Source organism: Danio aesculapii, chromosome 6, assembly GCF_903798145.1.
Source record: "Danio aesculapii chromosome 6, fDanAes4.1, whole genome shotgun sequence".
Taxonomy (NCBI): Eukaryota; Metazoa; Chordata; class Actinopteri; order Cypriniformes; family Danionidae; genus Danio; species Danio aesculapii.
The window spans coordinates 17,956,567-17,972,156 of NC_079440.1; the positions used below are offsets into that span (position 1 = coordinate 17,956,567).

The following is a 15,590-nucleotide window of genomic DNA, read 5'->3' on the forward strand; positions in this document are numbered from 1 at the left end:
GTTTTTTATTTACGGAAAAGGTTTTGTGCAAGATAAGTGTTCTGACTCTGTACCTACTGTCCATTACAAATAATGAGTTTTGATATATATTTCAGAAAAAAATACAGGCAGATGAACAAAACACATGTCAGTTGGTAAGGTTGCCAGTACCAGCAGAAATACTCATCAAATGGCATCGGCAATCTGAAAAGGAATTATATAATTGACAAAATTACTTCATTTTCTTAAATTCTTTGATAGGTTTAACAGTTTTGCTTTGTATTTTTGTCATAATTTATGCTGTTCTAATAGCACTTTCCTATTATACTAGGTTCTGACTACTAAATAATGTCTGTTGCTGTCAGATTGTAGAATTTTGACTCTTAAGCAGGGTGTCCGCTGGGTCTTAAAAAGTGTTAAAATGTCTTGAATTTAAAAAGTAAAAATTTAGGCCTTAAAAAGTCTTAAATTTACTGAAATATTGTGTTGTAGGTCTTAAATCATTTTAAGCAGGTCTTAATTTGGCTTTGTTCAATAAAGCTACTCAATCGGGTCAACATCCATCCAAACGCCAACAATCCATCTCAAAACCTTAAATTTATATTTAAGTTTTTTTTATTACAAGGAGATACAGTTCACAACAGCTGTTAGACATTTTTACTGCAAATTCCCTATTAAGAAAGAAAAGAATAAATAATTATATGATTCCTCATAATAATCCCGGTAAACCGATAAGAAAAAACCCTGTATTAGTCTAAAATTTTGCTATTAATGGTCTTAAAGGGTCTTAAAAAGTCTCAAATTTGACTATATGAAACCTGCAGAAACCCCGTTTAAGTCTAGCTGTATTTTGACAAGAACTATGTCAGACTACATGTTTCTTCATGACCAGTCATTGTTTGTAATTGTTTAACGATATGTGTGATGTCATTGGGAAGGTGGAATAGATGAGTGACTTTTGGAAATGGGAGCATAAACAAACAATGGCTGATGAAGTGGCATTGTTTGTACGGGCTGTCTTGTTGTCAGGAAAGCTCCACCAACATAGCTCCTTATTGACATAATTCCTCCATTGGATCATTACACAGTTTGTCTACCAAAGCCCCTGCTTACAACTGATATTAAGACGTTTTCCTCGGTCCAAACACAAATGGACAATGGCTAATACAGCAATGAATGGGGTCTAGCCACCATGCTTTTGTTCTTGCAGAGGAACATTCAGTCCAAAATCTCATAAATGCTGAGTTGCTGTCTGCTGAGACTGATCCTTATCCTGTGCGGCACTGTATTGGCAAGCAATTCAAGCAGCAGTGTTGAACCGATTGCTCATTGAGATTCTCTGCATTATCCTGTCCTCTTTTTCATGGAAAACCAGCATTTTGTGGGGTCTTGAATGACATTATAAAGATGCAATACTCTAAAAATCATTCTAGATTTGGAATTAGTTTTCTCTTGGTATGGCTGAAAGGGTCATACCTTTGGTGTTCATCTGGACAGAAACGATGGGGGGAGTTAAATGTTTAGATGCATTGCTATGCAGATTATTCTGAATCAATTCACAAATGTCAAAATTAGATTGTTTTATTTATGAGTGTTTCTTGATAGCAAGATGTCGGAATGCAAAACTCAATTATGGTGAGACAAACTGACATGTTTCCAGTCATTTGAAGTGTTTGAAAGTCTACATGTTTGCACCTTGACATTGTTTTTTTTTTTAATTGTTTAATTAGCTCACAAAAAAACTCATTACTGTTTTACTATGATCATTACTTATACAAATAAAAATAAAAAAAATCTATAAATTATATCACAAGAAACACTCAACAACAATACTGCATGTTTTCTCAGTATCATGCAGTCCTAAACTAGAGCGAGTGACTAAAGGCTATACTTCTGCGTCAAGCACATGCGTATGCTCCGGCACAGCCTGCGTGTGGTTACATAGCCCTCGCTGTGGCCGTTGCCAACCATAAATTTACACTTGGATATATAGATAAATTTAACAGGGTGGGAGGATAATATATTTTCATGCACACAAGCACATGCTGTTTGTCAGGAATGCCCGTGCGATCACTTATCCATCGATCCATCGAAAAGTGACATAAAATTATCATTTTAGCAATTTAAACAAATATTTGCAAACTCCCGATCATAGATATATGCATATATGTGTATATATCTCTGGCTCTGAATGGCCAGTCCTCCACTGCACCTTGGTCTCACATTCATTTCAAAGGAACGCTACCCTGTACTAAAATGGTGGCTCTATTGACGTATTCCATCCAGTAGACAACAATGGTGTAGACGACATCTAATGTAAATATATATGGATACCGACTCTGATGCGCACCTCTCAAAAATTTTTACTACACGTCGCAATGACATGTTGTGCAAACTCTGTGATGGTCAGCTTGGTAGTGCTGACAAGTGTGGGTGGGGGTGAGAGCCACGCAAGATTGATGGAGCGAGTGTTTACAAGTGTGGATTCCCCTGAAGGAACTCTAGATGTTTTGTGTTCACTTTAGGATTAAAGTTGTTGCATACCTGCCAGTTCCTGCCTCAAAATGAGTGAGTTTGAGGCACTTGTACATTAAGATAGTGTTCAGAAAAAACAAAACACCAGCGAAGAAACTCGGCACAGAGGAAAATAAAAACCTCACTGCCAGCTAGCGATTCGGAAGTGTTATTGCAGAGCAACACAAGCAGTGTGCAGAAGTATAAATGCACAGCTACGCACATATTATGCACTGTGGGTCACGCCGATCACTGGATGCAGAAGTATAAACCATGCTTAAGTACTCGGCTTTTGGTTTGAAGCCAGCACACAATGAGCATCATGATATCAGATATATAAAACGATCAAATGCAAAACTGTGGTATAATAACCCTTGTACAGATCTAGGCTAATAATTCTGACTTCACCTGTATAAGGGTAGAGTCATGTGTGTGTTCCTTGTCTGACAAAGAGAGACCAAAGGCTGATTTATACTTCTGTGTCAAGCGCAGGCGTATGCTCCGGTGCACCCTACGCATTGTCGCACAGCCCTCACCGTGACTGTCGGAGACGCTGACGCGCACCTGTCAAAACGTCTCAACAAAGCGTAGAACAAACTCTGTGATTGGTCGGCTTGGTAGCACTGACAAGTGTGGGCGTAGGTGAGAGCCACGCTAGCACGATGGAGCGAGTGTTTACAAGTGTGGAGTCCCGTGAAGGAGCTCCAGATGGAAACTGTTGTTTTGTGTTTACCTTATGATTAAAGTTGTTCCACGTCCGCTGATTCCCGCCTTAAACTTAAAATTAAAAAAACACTTGTACATTAAGGTAGCGTTCAGAAAAATAAAACACCAGCGAAGAAACTCGATACAAAGGAACATTAAAACCTACTGCCAGCTAGCGTTTCTGAAGTGTTGTAGCAGAGCAACACACACAGTGCGCAGAAGTATAACTGCACGACTACGCGTGGGTCACGCCGATGACTCAAGCAGAAGTATAAACCAGGCTTTGTGGTCTGGCGCAGCCTTTATGCAGTCGCATATCCCTCGCCGTTGTGGCTGATGCTGACACACACCTCTCAATAAATGTAACTACATGTCGCAACGACGTGTAGTGCAAGCTCTGTGACTGGTCAGTTTAATAGTAGTGACAAGCGTAGTCGGTGCAAAGAGCCACAAGCCCAATGAAGCGAGTGTTTACAAGTGTTGAGTCCCATGAAGGAGCTCATTCAGAGGCGGGAACCGGCAGACGTGCAACGACTTTAACTATAAAGGTGAACACAAAACAAAAGTTTTCATCGGGAGCTACTTCATGGGACTCCACACTTGTAAACACTCGCTCCATCTGGCTCGCGGCACTCAGCACCGCCCACGCTTGTCACTGGTACCAAGCCGACCAATCACAGAGCTTACGCTATGCATCGTTGTGACATGTAGTTACATTTTTTGAGACAGCAAGGGCTATGTGACCGCGCGAAGGCTGTGACGATGCATACGTTTGCGCTTGACGCAGAAATATAAATCAGCCTTTGAGATATTTTATGGATGGTGCCTATTTCTTGCCTATTTTGACTTTAAGAATGTGAGCAAGACATAGAGGACACTTAGAGGAAATGAGGTGGTCTGCAGTAATGATATCACATGTCTTCTTTCAGCAGGAATTGATTCGTATTGATGAAGTTACTGAGTTAATCGATAGTGCTGCCCTTGCTTTTCAACTTCTAATTAGCATAGCTCTGAGGCTTGAGTTTTACATACAGATCTTTTCCCATGTCTAATACCTCTCCTTTTCTTTCTCAGGCCTGGGAAAAACAAAGCGTAAAACTAGCACACGGGAAGCTTCTCCGACCCCCAGCACAGATGAGTACTCGTCTAACGGTGGAGGAGCCGAACGAATATACGACCTGAATGCTCCAGCCATAGTCAAGTTTGCCTATAATGCAGAACGGGAGGACGAGCTCAGTCTGGTAAAGGGGTCACGGGTGATGGTGATGGAGAAATGCAGTGACGGCTGGTGGAGAGGCAACTATAATGGTCAGATGGGCTGGTTTCCCTCCAACTACGTCCAGGAGGAGGAGATGGAGGACACGTCGGCTGACCTTCCCGCTGTCTTCTCCTCGCAGCCAGGCCTCAGTAATGGCCAGAGCTCCAGAGTGCTTCACAGTGTTCAGACGCTTTACCCTTTCAGCTCTGTCACGGAGGAGGAGCTGAACTTTGAGAAGGGCGAGATAATGGAGGTGCTGGAGAAGCCAGAGAATGACCCTGAGTGGTGGAGGTGTAAGAACTGCCGTGGGCAGGTGGGTTTGGTGCCAAAGAACTATGTGGTTGTGCTCAACGATGGTCCATTATCGACAGCCTCAGGCTCACATTCCCAGCAGAACAGCCACACGGGACCATCCCACACAGGGCTGTTCGCCGGAAAGGACTGGTACTATGGCAGCGTGACACGACACCAGGCTGAGTGTGCACTGAATGAGAGAGGGGTGGAGGGAGACTTCCTTGTGCGGGACAGCGAGTCCTCTGTAAGTCCAAAGTTTTTTTTTTGTTTTTTTTTTTTTGGATCTTCGCAAAATACAGTTAGTAGATCACTGCTTTTAACACTGGAACTATCAGAATTCAGTAATGACTAGAATTTTCATAGCAGTCATTCTGACCATTCTCTTATAAGACATCATATTTGTATTCAAAGCTTCTATCGAAATATTAATATTTAGCTTTGAATGTCTGTTGTCAAATTTAATTAAGTCATCACCCTAAAAATACGACCTTTTTAGTAATAAGGCCTATAAATGTGTAGTTTGGCTACTAGACCACACACGAATGTCTGCGCCTCACTTTCGTTTTCACTTTAACAAGCAGGGGAAAAAGCTTTTTCGAGGCACTGAATATGCAGTTTTGAAAGACATATCTGAAGTGAAGTTATGTTTTTGCCAAGGGAATATTATGTTTTTGTTAGCAGGAAGTTGCTAGGCAACAGAGGAATGCATATTTAAAGTCAAGGCTAAAAGGAGCAGACATTGAATTGTACGCTGTCATTTTGACCAGGAGGGTAATTAAAGGGTAATTATGTTTTGTAATTTTAATAAAATAACAATGTTAGAAGGAAATACATATTTAGGAAAAAGTCAGGGTATTATAGATATCTGAATTTTATTTCAACAAAGTTATTAAATTCCAAAAATTTAAAAGTCAAATTGACTGCCTCAGTACTTCTAGGGTGCACTCACACTAGGCTATCTGATCCGTGCCAAGGCGCGTTTCCCGGTTCGTTTATCAAGTGTGAGTGCTCCGAATCGGGCCCAAGCATGGTTCACTTGGCTGGCCCTGGCCCCATTGGAAGAGGTATGCCAAAGCATGGTTTGGTTGGACTTTGGCACGGTACGCTTGTAGTGTGCATGCAAAGCCTGCCTAAACGCAAAAACCGAAGAAGCAATGTCACATTTAAGGGACTGTTTCTTATGGATTTATTAATCATTCTTACTTTTCAATAAACGTGAACTGTCCAGCCTGATCTCATGAGGAAACGTAAGTATTTTACATTTTGTCAGTTTAGTGGCTATTTCGTACGAATTCGTACAAGTTCAGTCGTACGAAAGTGTACAATTTTAAAAAGGAGGCGTGGCACCTAACCCCACCCCTAACCCCAACAGTCATTGGGTGATGAGCAATACGTACTAAATTGTCTGAATTAGATCGTACGAATACATATGCTTTAGCCACTAAATCATAAAGTTACGAATTGCCGTGAGATTGAGTCATAGTTCATCAAATATGCAAACCCGTTGCTGCATATCAGCTGCACCTTCAGCAAACCTCCTAAAGGCTGATTTATACATATTTAATTTAGGTTTAAGCACTCATTTTACTTACTTGAAATTAAAATTGTAAATTAAATAACCGAAACTGGTTAAAACCAAACAGTAATTTTCCAAAATATTAATAAAAACGTATAATAATACTAAATAATATTAATAATACTCAATAATAAAAAGACCAAGGGCGTTTTCACACCTGGCTTATTCATTTAAAATTTTCTTTTTTTAGGGTATATTTACACATTATTAGAGTGAATACCTTGGCATTCGTTTACTTCAGGGTGGTGCAATTGATTAAGATAATTTAAAAGAAAAAATGGATCAAAACAAATAAAAGTATTTAAAATCTGTAAATACAGATACCTGTAAATAAAAAACCTGTAAATCGGTAAATCCAGATATCTGTAGATACCATATGTAGTTAAACAAAAATAAAATAATGGAACTTAATAGAGACAAAAGAACAAATTTGTGAAAAAACTGACATCATGCAGATTACATATTATGTGTACAGACTATAGGCTTGCCATCAAAACACACTACACAACCATATGGACACAAGCATGTCGTGCATTTGTGTTTTTGTTTAGTGACACCTACTGGCCTGACATGCATAATACAGAATTTTTAGTATTTGTAAAATTGGGAATAGTTTTGATGAACGTTAATCTGTACTCAAAGATTTGTTGAAAATACAATACAAAAAACACGTTTTTTAAAGGGTTAGTTCACCCAGAAATTTTATTTTAGTTATTAATTCCTCATCCTCATTTCGTTCCAATAACCTGAGACCTTCACACATTTTCAGAATACATATGAAGATATTTTAGATGAAATCAGAGAGCTCTCTCATCCATCATGGAAAGCAACAATCTCAAGACAATTAAAGTCCTGAAAAGAAACCAAAAACTTCAAAACGTTCTGTGTGACTTCAATAGTTCAACTGTAAACATTTGAATCTCCAAGAAGACTTTTGTGTGCCACAAAAAATATATATATAAACAACTTAGTTCAACAATGTTTTCTGTATCAGATCAGGGTGCGCGTTTACTATGGGAAATATGACGCTGCTTACTCTAATGACGATACGTCATACTGCCCATAGTAAATGCGCACCCTGATGCGGTAGAGGAGATATAAGCAAACAGAGGCATATTTACATTTTTTTTTCAGCAGGGGTATATTTTACATAGCAATTGCTAATCTTCAGCAGAAGTAAAATGTTATTAACACTTTTGAGAAGTGAATCACTTTTACCAGGTTTCATAGAATGTGGTTTTTCTCTTTCTTTTTCATGTGCACATGCAATCATAAACTCACTGTTGTGGAACCAATGGAGTCTTATAGGGAGTGGAGGAAAGAGTACTGAAAAATCACACTCAAGTAAAAGTACCGTTACCATTTGCTTAAAAATGTAGTGCAAGTAGAGTAAAAGTATCTGTTGTAAATATTACTCAAAGTAAGACTTTTTAAAAGTACTCAAGAGTAGTGAGTTGTGAGTATTACGCTGTTAAAAGCTCATGAATTTACATGTAATTTGTGGATGTGTGTAAACGTAACATTCTGTAGTGCATTTAGTTATTGCTCAGCAGGCACACAATGTTATAAGACGATATTATTAGGTTGGATTTAGGTTGTGACGTCAGGTGACCAAAATTCAATGTCTAGCCATTGTCTAAGGACAACGTTATTTTGATGACCAATAATGACGCCAAATGATGTTGATATTTGGTTGATTTTAGGATGTGTTGGAAAGTGACCAAAAAAGCAACTTCTCATGACGTTGAGGTACAACGTCAATCTGACATCATGTTGACGTCTTATGCCTGCTGGGTGTTTAAGGCCATTTCGGTCATCATACAGTAAACATCCTCTTCATCTTCTCATTAGTGATATCCATCTAAACAGTCTCTGGGTCATTGCTTATAAAGATTTTGGATGTCGCCATGGACACTTTTAATGCTTCCAAACTGTTTGCTGCAATTATAAATTGCTCATGTCTTGAGGTAGTTCATTATGATGCGATTTATTTTCTATGTGCGATTTGATTGGACAGGATTCACAGGACTGATTTTTATAATCCCCATAGACAGGAAAAAATAATGTAGTGACTGCAGGTTGAAGGAAAGTAGTGGAGTAAAAGTACCAATACAGCACTAAAAATATACTCAAGTAAGGTAAAGTAAAAGTACACATTTTTAAAACTACTCAGTAAATTACAATTCCTGAGAAAAACTATTCAATTACAGTAGTTTGAGTATTTGTAATTTGTTACTTTACACCACTGCTAATAGGATTGGTTTGATTTTGTTAATTCAAAACCAATCCTGTAACTAGATTAATGGTGCATGTTAAATGCTTGTGGTCATTCACATACTGCAGGGGTGTCCACCTGCAGATTTTAGCTCATCCTTGCAGGTGTGTTGAAGCAAGCTGGTTACTAGAAAGCCTAGTAAAAGCTTGATTAGCTGGCCCAGGTTTGTCTGATTGGGGTTGGAACTAAACTTTGCAGGACACTGGCCCTTTAGGACTGAGTGTGGACACTCCTGACATACCGTATGAGAAGCACTTTACAAATGCTGCCTGTGAAGTCGTTATTAGAAATCTAGGGCTTATGGCGCCATCTGTAGGTTTTACTAAACATAAATTCTGTTTCTCTCTCTTTTTTTCTTCTCCAGCCGAGTGATTTCTCAGTTTCTCTAAAAGCAGTCGGGAAGAACAAACACTTCAAGGTGCAGTTGTCCAACGAAGTTTACTGTATCGGTCAGCGGCGCTTCAACAGTATGGATGAACTCTTAGAGCACTACAAGAAAGCTCCCATCTTCACTAGCGAACATGGCGAGAAGCTTTACCTTATCAAGCCCCTCCAGTGACCTTCCACACACAAACAAGCCTTACAACTAGACCTCACCCGAGCCAAGAGATCTGCAACTCCTACTAAACGCTCATTTCTCACCAGCAAACGGGACTTAATACCAACCTAGAGGATTTTACATTGTAACAATGAGGCGAAATGTGATTTTGGCCCCTGTTTCTGATGTTACTTCAGCTGTTCAACTTGAAGTGGTTTATGAAAATGATTGTCGCCTTTTCTAAGTGATACTTTAGGCACTTGGGCATTGACCGACAGTAACTATTCTGCTTATTGACTTTTTGAGATACAAGGAAAACAGGTAAAAATATAGAGCGTTTTGGGAGCATAATGTTCAAGATTGTCAAAATAAAACCGTCAAGAGTGGAAGTACAAGAAACTGTATGTACATAGGAGTTGCCAAAGAGCTAGTTGGTGACATGTACTTGTCGCCCCTTGCTGGATGAACTGAGAAATGTCAACAGGAGGGTCTTTATATGATGAATGTTTTTTTAGATGCTTAACCAAATGTGCCACCTTCACATTCAAGCACTGCTCATCTGATATATATATATATATATATATATATATATATATATATATATATATATATATATATATATATATATATATATATATATATATATATATAGGAGAACTATATTCACCTCATTCAGATTCACACATCTGTATCGACGTTAAAATGTTTGGTATAGAGTTATTACAGCGAAACACTGTTTGTTTAAATTTTGAAAGGCCGCCATTCGAAAGTGGATGGTTGGATTTGTTTAACAATGAGTCTACTCATTGGTTAGTTTTTCAGCTTTTATAAAAGTATGGTACGCCTGAATGTTACAGAGCATTGTTATTTAAAATCTTGTTTATTTAAGCAGAGAATTAAAAGCTGCTGAGAAGAAATGTGTAGTCAGCTCCACCTCCATGATAACTGTGCAAAACGTTGAAATACTTTTGTTTAATTAAAGATTTTGCAAGAGTAATACTTGTCTGCTTAGTTTTTTATAATTAAGTAATAATAGTTTTTTTAAAGAACTTATGTCCTTATGAATTATATTTCAATTCAATTCAATTCACCTTTATTTGTATAGCGCTTATACAATGTAGATTGTGTCAAAGCAGCTTCACATAAAAGGTCACAGTAAATAGGAACAGATATTTATTAAAGGGCACCCATTTTTCCCCTTTTACAAGATGTAAGATGTCTCCAGAATGTAAATTTTCAGCTCAAAATACCTATCAGATTATTTATTACATAATGTAGAATCTGAGGACAATGTAGTTGTTTGTGTAGGCTGTGGCTTTAAATCCAAATCAGTTGCTTTTTCCCGCCCACTATCAGTGTTGCCAACTTAGTGACTTTGTCGCTATATTTAGTGACTTCAGACCTCCTTAGCACATATTTAAAAAAAAAAAGCGACTAGCGACAAATCTACCGTTTTTTTTTGTGTGTGTGTGTGTGTTATTGTATGGAGCCAGATCAGTCTGAAAAATAATACATTTACAAAATAAAAGTCATACATAGGCAGTACAATGCACATTTACAAAATCCAATTTGTACATCTATAAATACAATTCGTGAATTCACAAAGACATATTTTCACCAAATGAATTAGATTAGTGTATTTATGAATCGTGTTTTGAATTTACGAAATGGATTTGCGTATTTATGAATCCTGTTTTGAACTTACGAATTGGATTTGTGTATTTTTGAATGGTGTTTTTAATTCACAAATTAAATTTGCGTATTTTTATCAGTTTTTTTTTATTTACAAATTTGATTAGTGTTTTTTTTTACATTTTGAATTTCCGAATTGCATTTACAAAATTTTTGAATCGTTTAATTTTCAAACTGTATTTGTATATTTGCGAATTGTTTTGAATTCACAATTTGAATTTGCAAATTTTTTATGTATTTTTTTTTTATATTTACAAATTAGATTTTTTAAAATTAATTTATGAGTTGGATTTGTGTATTTGAATGGTGTTTTGAACTTACAAATTGGATTTTGTAAATGTGAATTGTGTTGTGGATGTATGATTTTTTATTTTGTAAATGTATTATTTTTTAGACTTATCTGGCTCCATATTACTGGAGATTTTTCATAGACTCCTCGTACAATAGTCTCTCACACCTGCAGCCTGAGAGCAGATCAACCCTGTGTGCACCGACAGCAAATGGTTTAGCACCACAAGCGTAAGGTATTCTCCTTGTACAGTCAAACCGATCTGCTTCTCCTTTTAATTTGAAAATTTATTCTTTTTTTGTTCACAATCACAGAGATTTTAGGGTATTTTAGTCTAAAAAATAGTTAATAATCTCATTAATCTAGTAACAGTACATTGTCCCTGTTGAAGGTCAGTGAATTTAAGCTAATTATTTATTAAAAAAGGACAAGCCATTCTCGTATGTGACTTTGTTCTTTGTGTGTCTGAAATGTAGGCAATAGCTATGTTTTTTTTCCAAATATGTGCAAAACTGGAATAACACATAAAAGATGTGCGAATAAAACAGCGTTACCATCCAAGAGTCAAAAACAAAATAGTAACTTCCTGATTAACTGGTGCCAAACATCAACAGTAAAAACAGAATATACTGGGTGGAAACGTAAGGCGAGAAATACCGCTTTGTCTTTAAAAAAGGGAGGAGACCGACAGAAACTCAAGAGTTTAGAGAATAAAACCTGCTCCTGATCAGGTTAGGTTCAGAGAGTAAGTTACCACGGTAACTGACTCTGAGTTAAAGTTACCACTCTTTCAGAAACAGGTTGACTTACGCTGCTTTCTCGAATTTAACAAACCTGCCATTTTGAAATGGAAAACCAAGAGTTTATCTCATTTCAGGGTTAAAATACTCTTGAGTTTTGACTTAACCTCCTTTCTGAAACAGGCCCCTGAAGTTTGTTCCAAGTTACTTAAGGCTTCCATGAAGACCAAAAAATATAAATGTCAGTATTCTTTTATCGAAATTGATAATTTTTAAATGGACAACAGCTTAGGAGTTGTACTGTAAAAACAACATACCACATGAAATTAAGAATATAATAATACAAATAGTTGATCTTTACATGAAGCATATCAATAAATGCAAATGAAATCATTATAAATGTTTCTTTCTTCAGTGTTTGGAACAAAGTGCTGCAAAGGTTCTCTTTGGCCATTTATATTTTTCAAATTACATCTGGCAGCCTTACTGCCATTTGATTGGATGACAAATGTCCCAATATCATGGACAGCAGGATTTAAATTTGGGAAATCCTCCAGAAGCAAAAAAGAAAATTGACCCGACATATAATGTTCACTGTAATAGAAGCAGGGTCTGAAAAATAGTACAAATTAAAATAACTGTTTCCTGTTTTATATTTTGTAACATAAGTCATTCCAATGATGGAAAGGCAAAATTTTTAAAGGGCACCTATGATGAAAATCAACTTTTGGAAGCTGTTTGGACAGAACTGTGTGTAGGTATAGTGTGTCCACAGTCATATTGGAGTGATAGAAACTCAATAAGTATGTTTTTTTTTTATTTTCCTGACGCTAAAATAAGATCCAAATAATAGTGATTTTGAGGGCCACCACAACGTGACATAGAGGTGTGGTTTCCCCATGCATCGAATTGATTGACACCCACGTATTAACATGTCTCTGTAGTAACGCGTTTAATCATATCCACAAGACAGGATATGTGCAAAGTAATCAGGATTAAAAAAGATCTGTTCGGCTCGCTGTGATCATCAATCATCCTCAAATGTGATCAAGAAAAAGAATCTGTTTTTATAACAGTGCATGTTTGTAATGAATTACAGCGATTTACTTCAGCTTTACTTTATCACCACAGCCGTGTCAGTACAATTATAAAAAAACATGCTTCAATCCTGGTTTGTGGACGTTAAATCAGGTTTATTTTGTAAATTAACATAACGGATGTATCCTGTCACAAGCGTATCTGCTTCCTTCATGTCTGTCACTGTGCTGTTTATCTGACACAGCTGGACTGATTGAGGCACACGAACGTGGGCGGGGAGAACTAGCATTAAAGACACAGGCACCAAAAACAGCTACATTGTGTTCAAAGTAGAAAATTTGAATATTCTGAAAGGTATAAAAAAAATCTGATGGGTATTTTGAGCTGAAACTTTACAGACACATTCTGGAGACACAAAAGACTTATATTAAATCTTGAAAAAGGGGTAAAATAGATGATCTTTAACATTAGCAATTTTGTGACTAATGTTACAAGCTTTTCAGAAATCATTAAAATATACTGATTTGGTGCTTATTTAGAAAAAAAAATCCAGGATTTCTATTTTTTTTTTGATGAATACAGGCTTAATAAACATGACAACGGTCATGTTTAATGTTAAAAACAAGATAAACTAGCCCATAATATTATTGTACATCTCTCACAGTACTCATTTTATTGTCTTTTCTTGTAAATAAGAATAGTCAGGATGTACATTGCTTCTCTTCATTTTCAGAGCTGCTGTCCCCCATTGAGTCAAATAAATAAATTAAGCCCTCAGGCGTGCAAATTGAGCAACAGCTGGACATTTCCATTTTTGAGCAATGTAGGGGGGCTTTAGTATGACTCGAATTCCAGAAAAATTGAGACATTTTTAATGCAATTATATCAATAACATGTTATATGCTGATCTATTTAATGGACAAATGTGCAAAGAAAGTCTTCCCAATATTTTCAGTGAGCAAATTAATTGTATTCTGGAAATATAAACAATTTTTAATGCCTGCAAAGAAGAACATTTAAAGATGTATTAAATTATATAGAAGCAATCCATAATTAGTAGGTCAATTAGTTTTACACGAGAGCTTCATGGTTGGGTAAATGAGTATCACATTTCTGTCGTTGCAAGTAAAGCAGGGTCATGGCTCTTTATTTTGTGTCAAAAGTCAAAATGATATTTCAGCTTGTTTCTGGGAAAAACTGACTTTGAGATCCTATAATCTCGAAGATTAGAGAGATCATCAAAGCAAACATCTGTAGGGGGTCAGGGAACAGTGGAGTAGTGTCCATTCATTTATAAAATGTACTCTGTGTGGTATACATACTAATATTTATTTGTATTTTAGTATACTTGGTAGACTGTTTTACTATCAGCATGCTGTGTTTGCATGTGCTGAGCACTAGATGGCGCTCTAGTATTCAATCACAGCAGGCACATGAACTGAAAACCAGAGACTCGTCTTTTAGACTGTCAGCAAATTATACATTGCTTAAGTAATATTAACGAGCACTGCTAGAGTCTGATCAATTTCAAGATAATTAATTTGGCTTCTGCTGTATTTATTTTTTATTCAGTTGTTTTCTCTCTTTTTTAATAAAATGTTAATTAAACTACATAAAGTTGAATGCAGAATTCAACTTTATTGAAATTTATTTTATTCAATTTCAAATATTTCCAAGGACGTTTTTCACAGTATTTTCTTTTATATTGTTCTTCTGGAGAAAGTATAAAAAAATAAATAATAATGACAATAAAAAAATATATAATTATAAATAATAATAATTAATAATAATAATGATAATAATAATAATATATAATTTCATTTTCATTCGCTTTTCTGGAGCCGGGTCACGGGTGCAGCAGTCTTAGGAGAGAACCCCAGACTTCCCTCTCACCAGACACTTCCTCCAGCAGCTCCTCCAGGGGCATCCCGAGCCATTTCCAGGCCAGGCGAAAGACATAGTCCCTCCACTCAGGGGTTTTTGAACCGAACTTAGTGTGACCTGTCACCTAAGTGTGACCAGGGGCATTAGCCCCTGACAACATAGCGCTTAGGATCACTCAGGCATTCAAACCCCTCCACCATGATAAGGTGGCAGTTCAAGGAGGAATTAACATTCACCCATTCAAAAATGTAACTGTAAAATATTTTGTGATACCTTACACTTTTTTAAAATTCTCTTTTAAATGAGTAACCTACAATGTCAGGAATAAAGGTACAACATTGTTCACTGGGGCAGTCCATTTTCAAAGGGCACATTTTATTTTTCACTGGTCCTTTTCAATCGGTGCTTTTGAAAACACTGTTGGTTGAGTTTAGGAATGGAGGAAGGTTGGTCAGTCAGTCAGTCAGTCATTTAGTCAGTCGACAGCGGCCTCTGGTGGATTTACGTGAGAACTGCAGGCGCAAATGGCACTGACGAGAGAAATTTGAGATCTCAAAAAGCGTACACAGCAGCCTCTGGTGGATTTGCCAAAACAAAAACTGCAATATAACGTACCCCCTGGGACATATTTGACTGTGTATATAGCAGTACGTTTTCAAAATGAGCCTGTTCTTAAAGTTACATAGTTAAAAAAATACAAATGTGCACCTCTTAGTTTCTTAAACTTAAAGTTAACTTAAAAAGTATAAAAGTAAATCTTACATGTACAAAAGTGTACTATTATTACTGTTCCTAAATGTACTAATTG

The 15,590-nt window shown here is 36.8% G+C and overlaps 1 protein-coding gene across 1 annotated transcript in view; it reads left to right on the forward strand.

Moving 5' to 3' along the window:
- The window catches only part of nck2b (NCK adaptor protein 2b), a 109,867-nt gene extending 100,164 nt beyond the window's left edge, over positions 1-9,703 (forward strand). The window contains exons 3-4 of the mRNA XM_056459696.1: positions 4,273-4,994; positions 8,966-9,703. Of these exons, the coding sequence (XP_056315671.1) occupies positions 4,273-4,994; positions 8,966-9,160 (917 nt within the window). The 3' untranslated portion in view covers positions 9,161-9,703. The remainder of the gene's footprint in view (positions 1-4,272; positions 4,995-8,965) is intronic.
- The last annotated feature ends 5,887 nt before the right edge of the window (positions 9,704-15,590 follow it).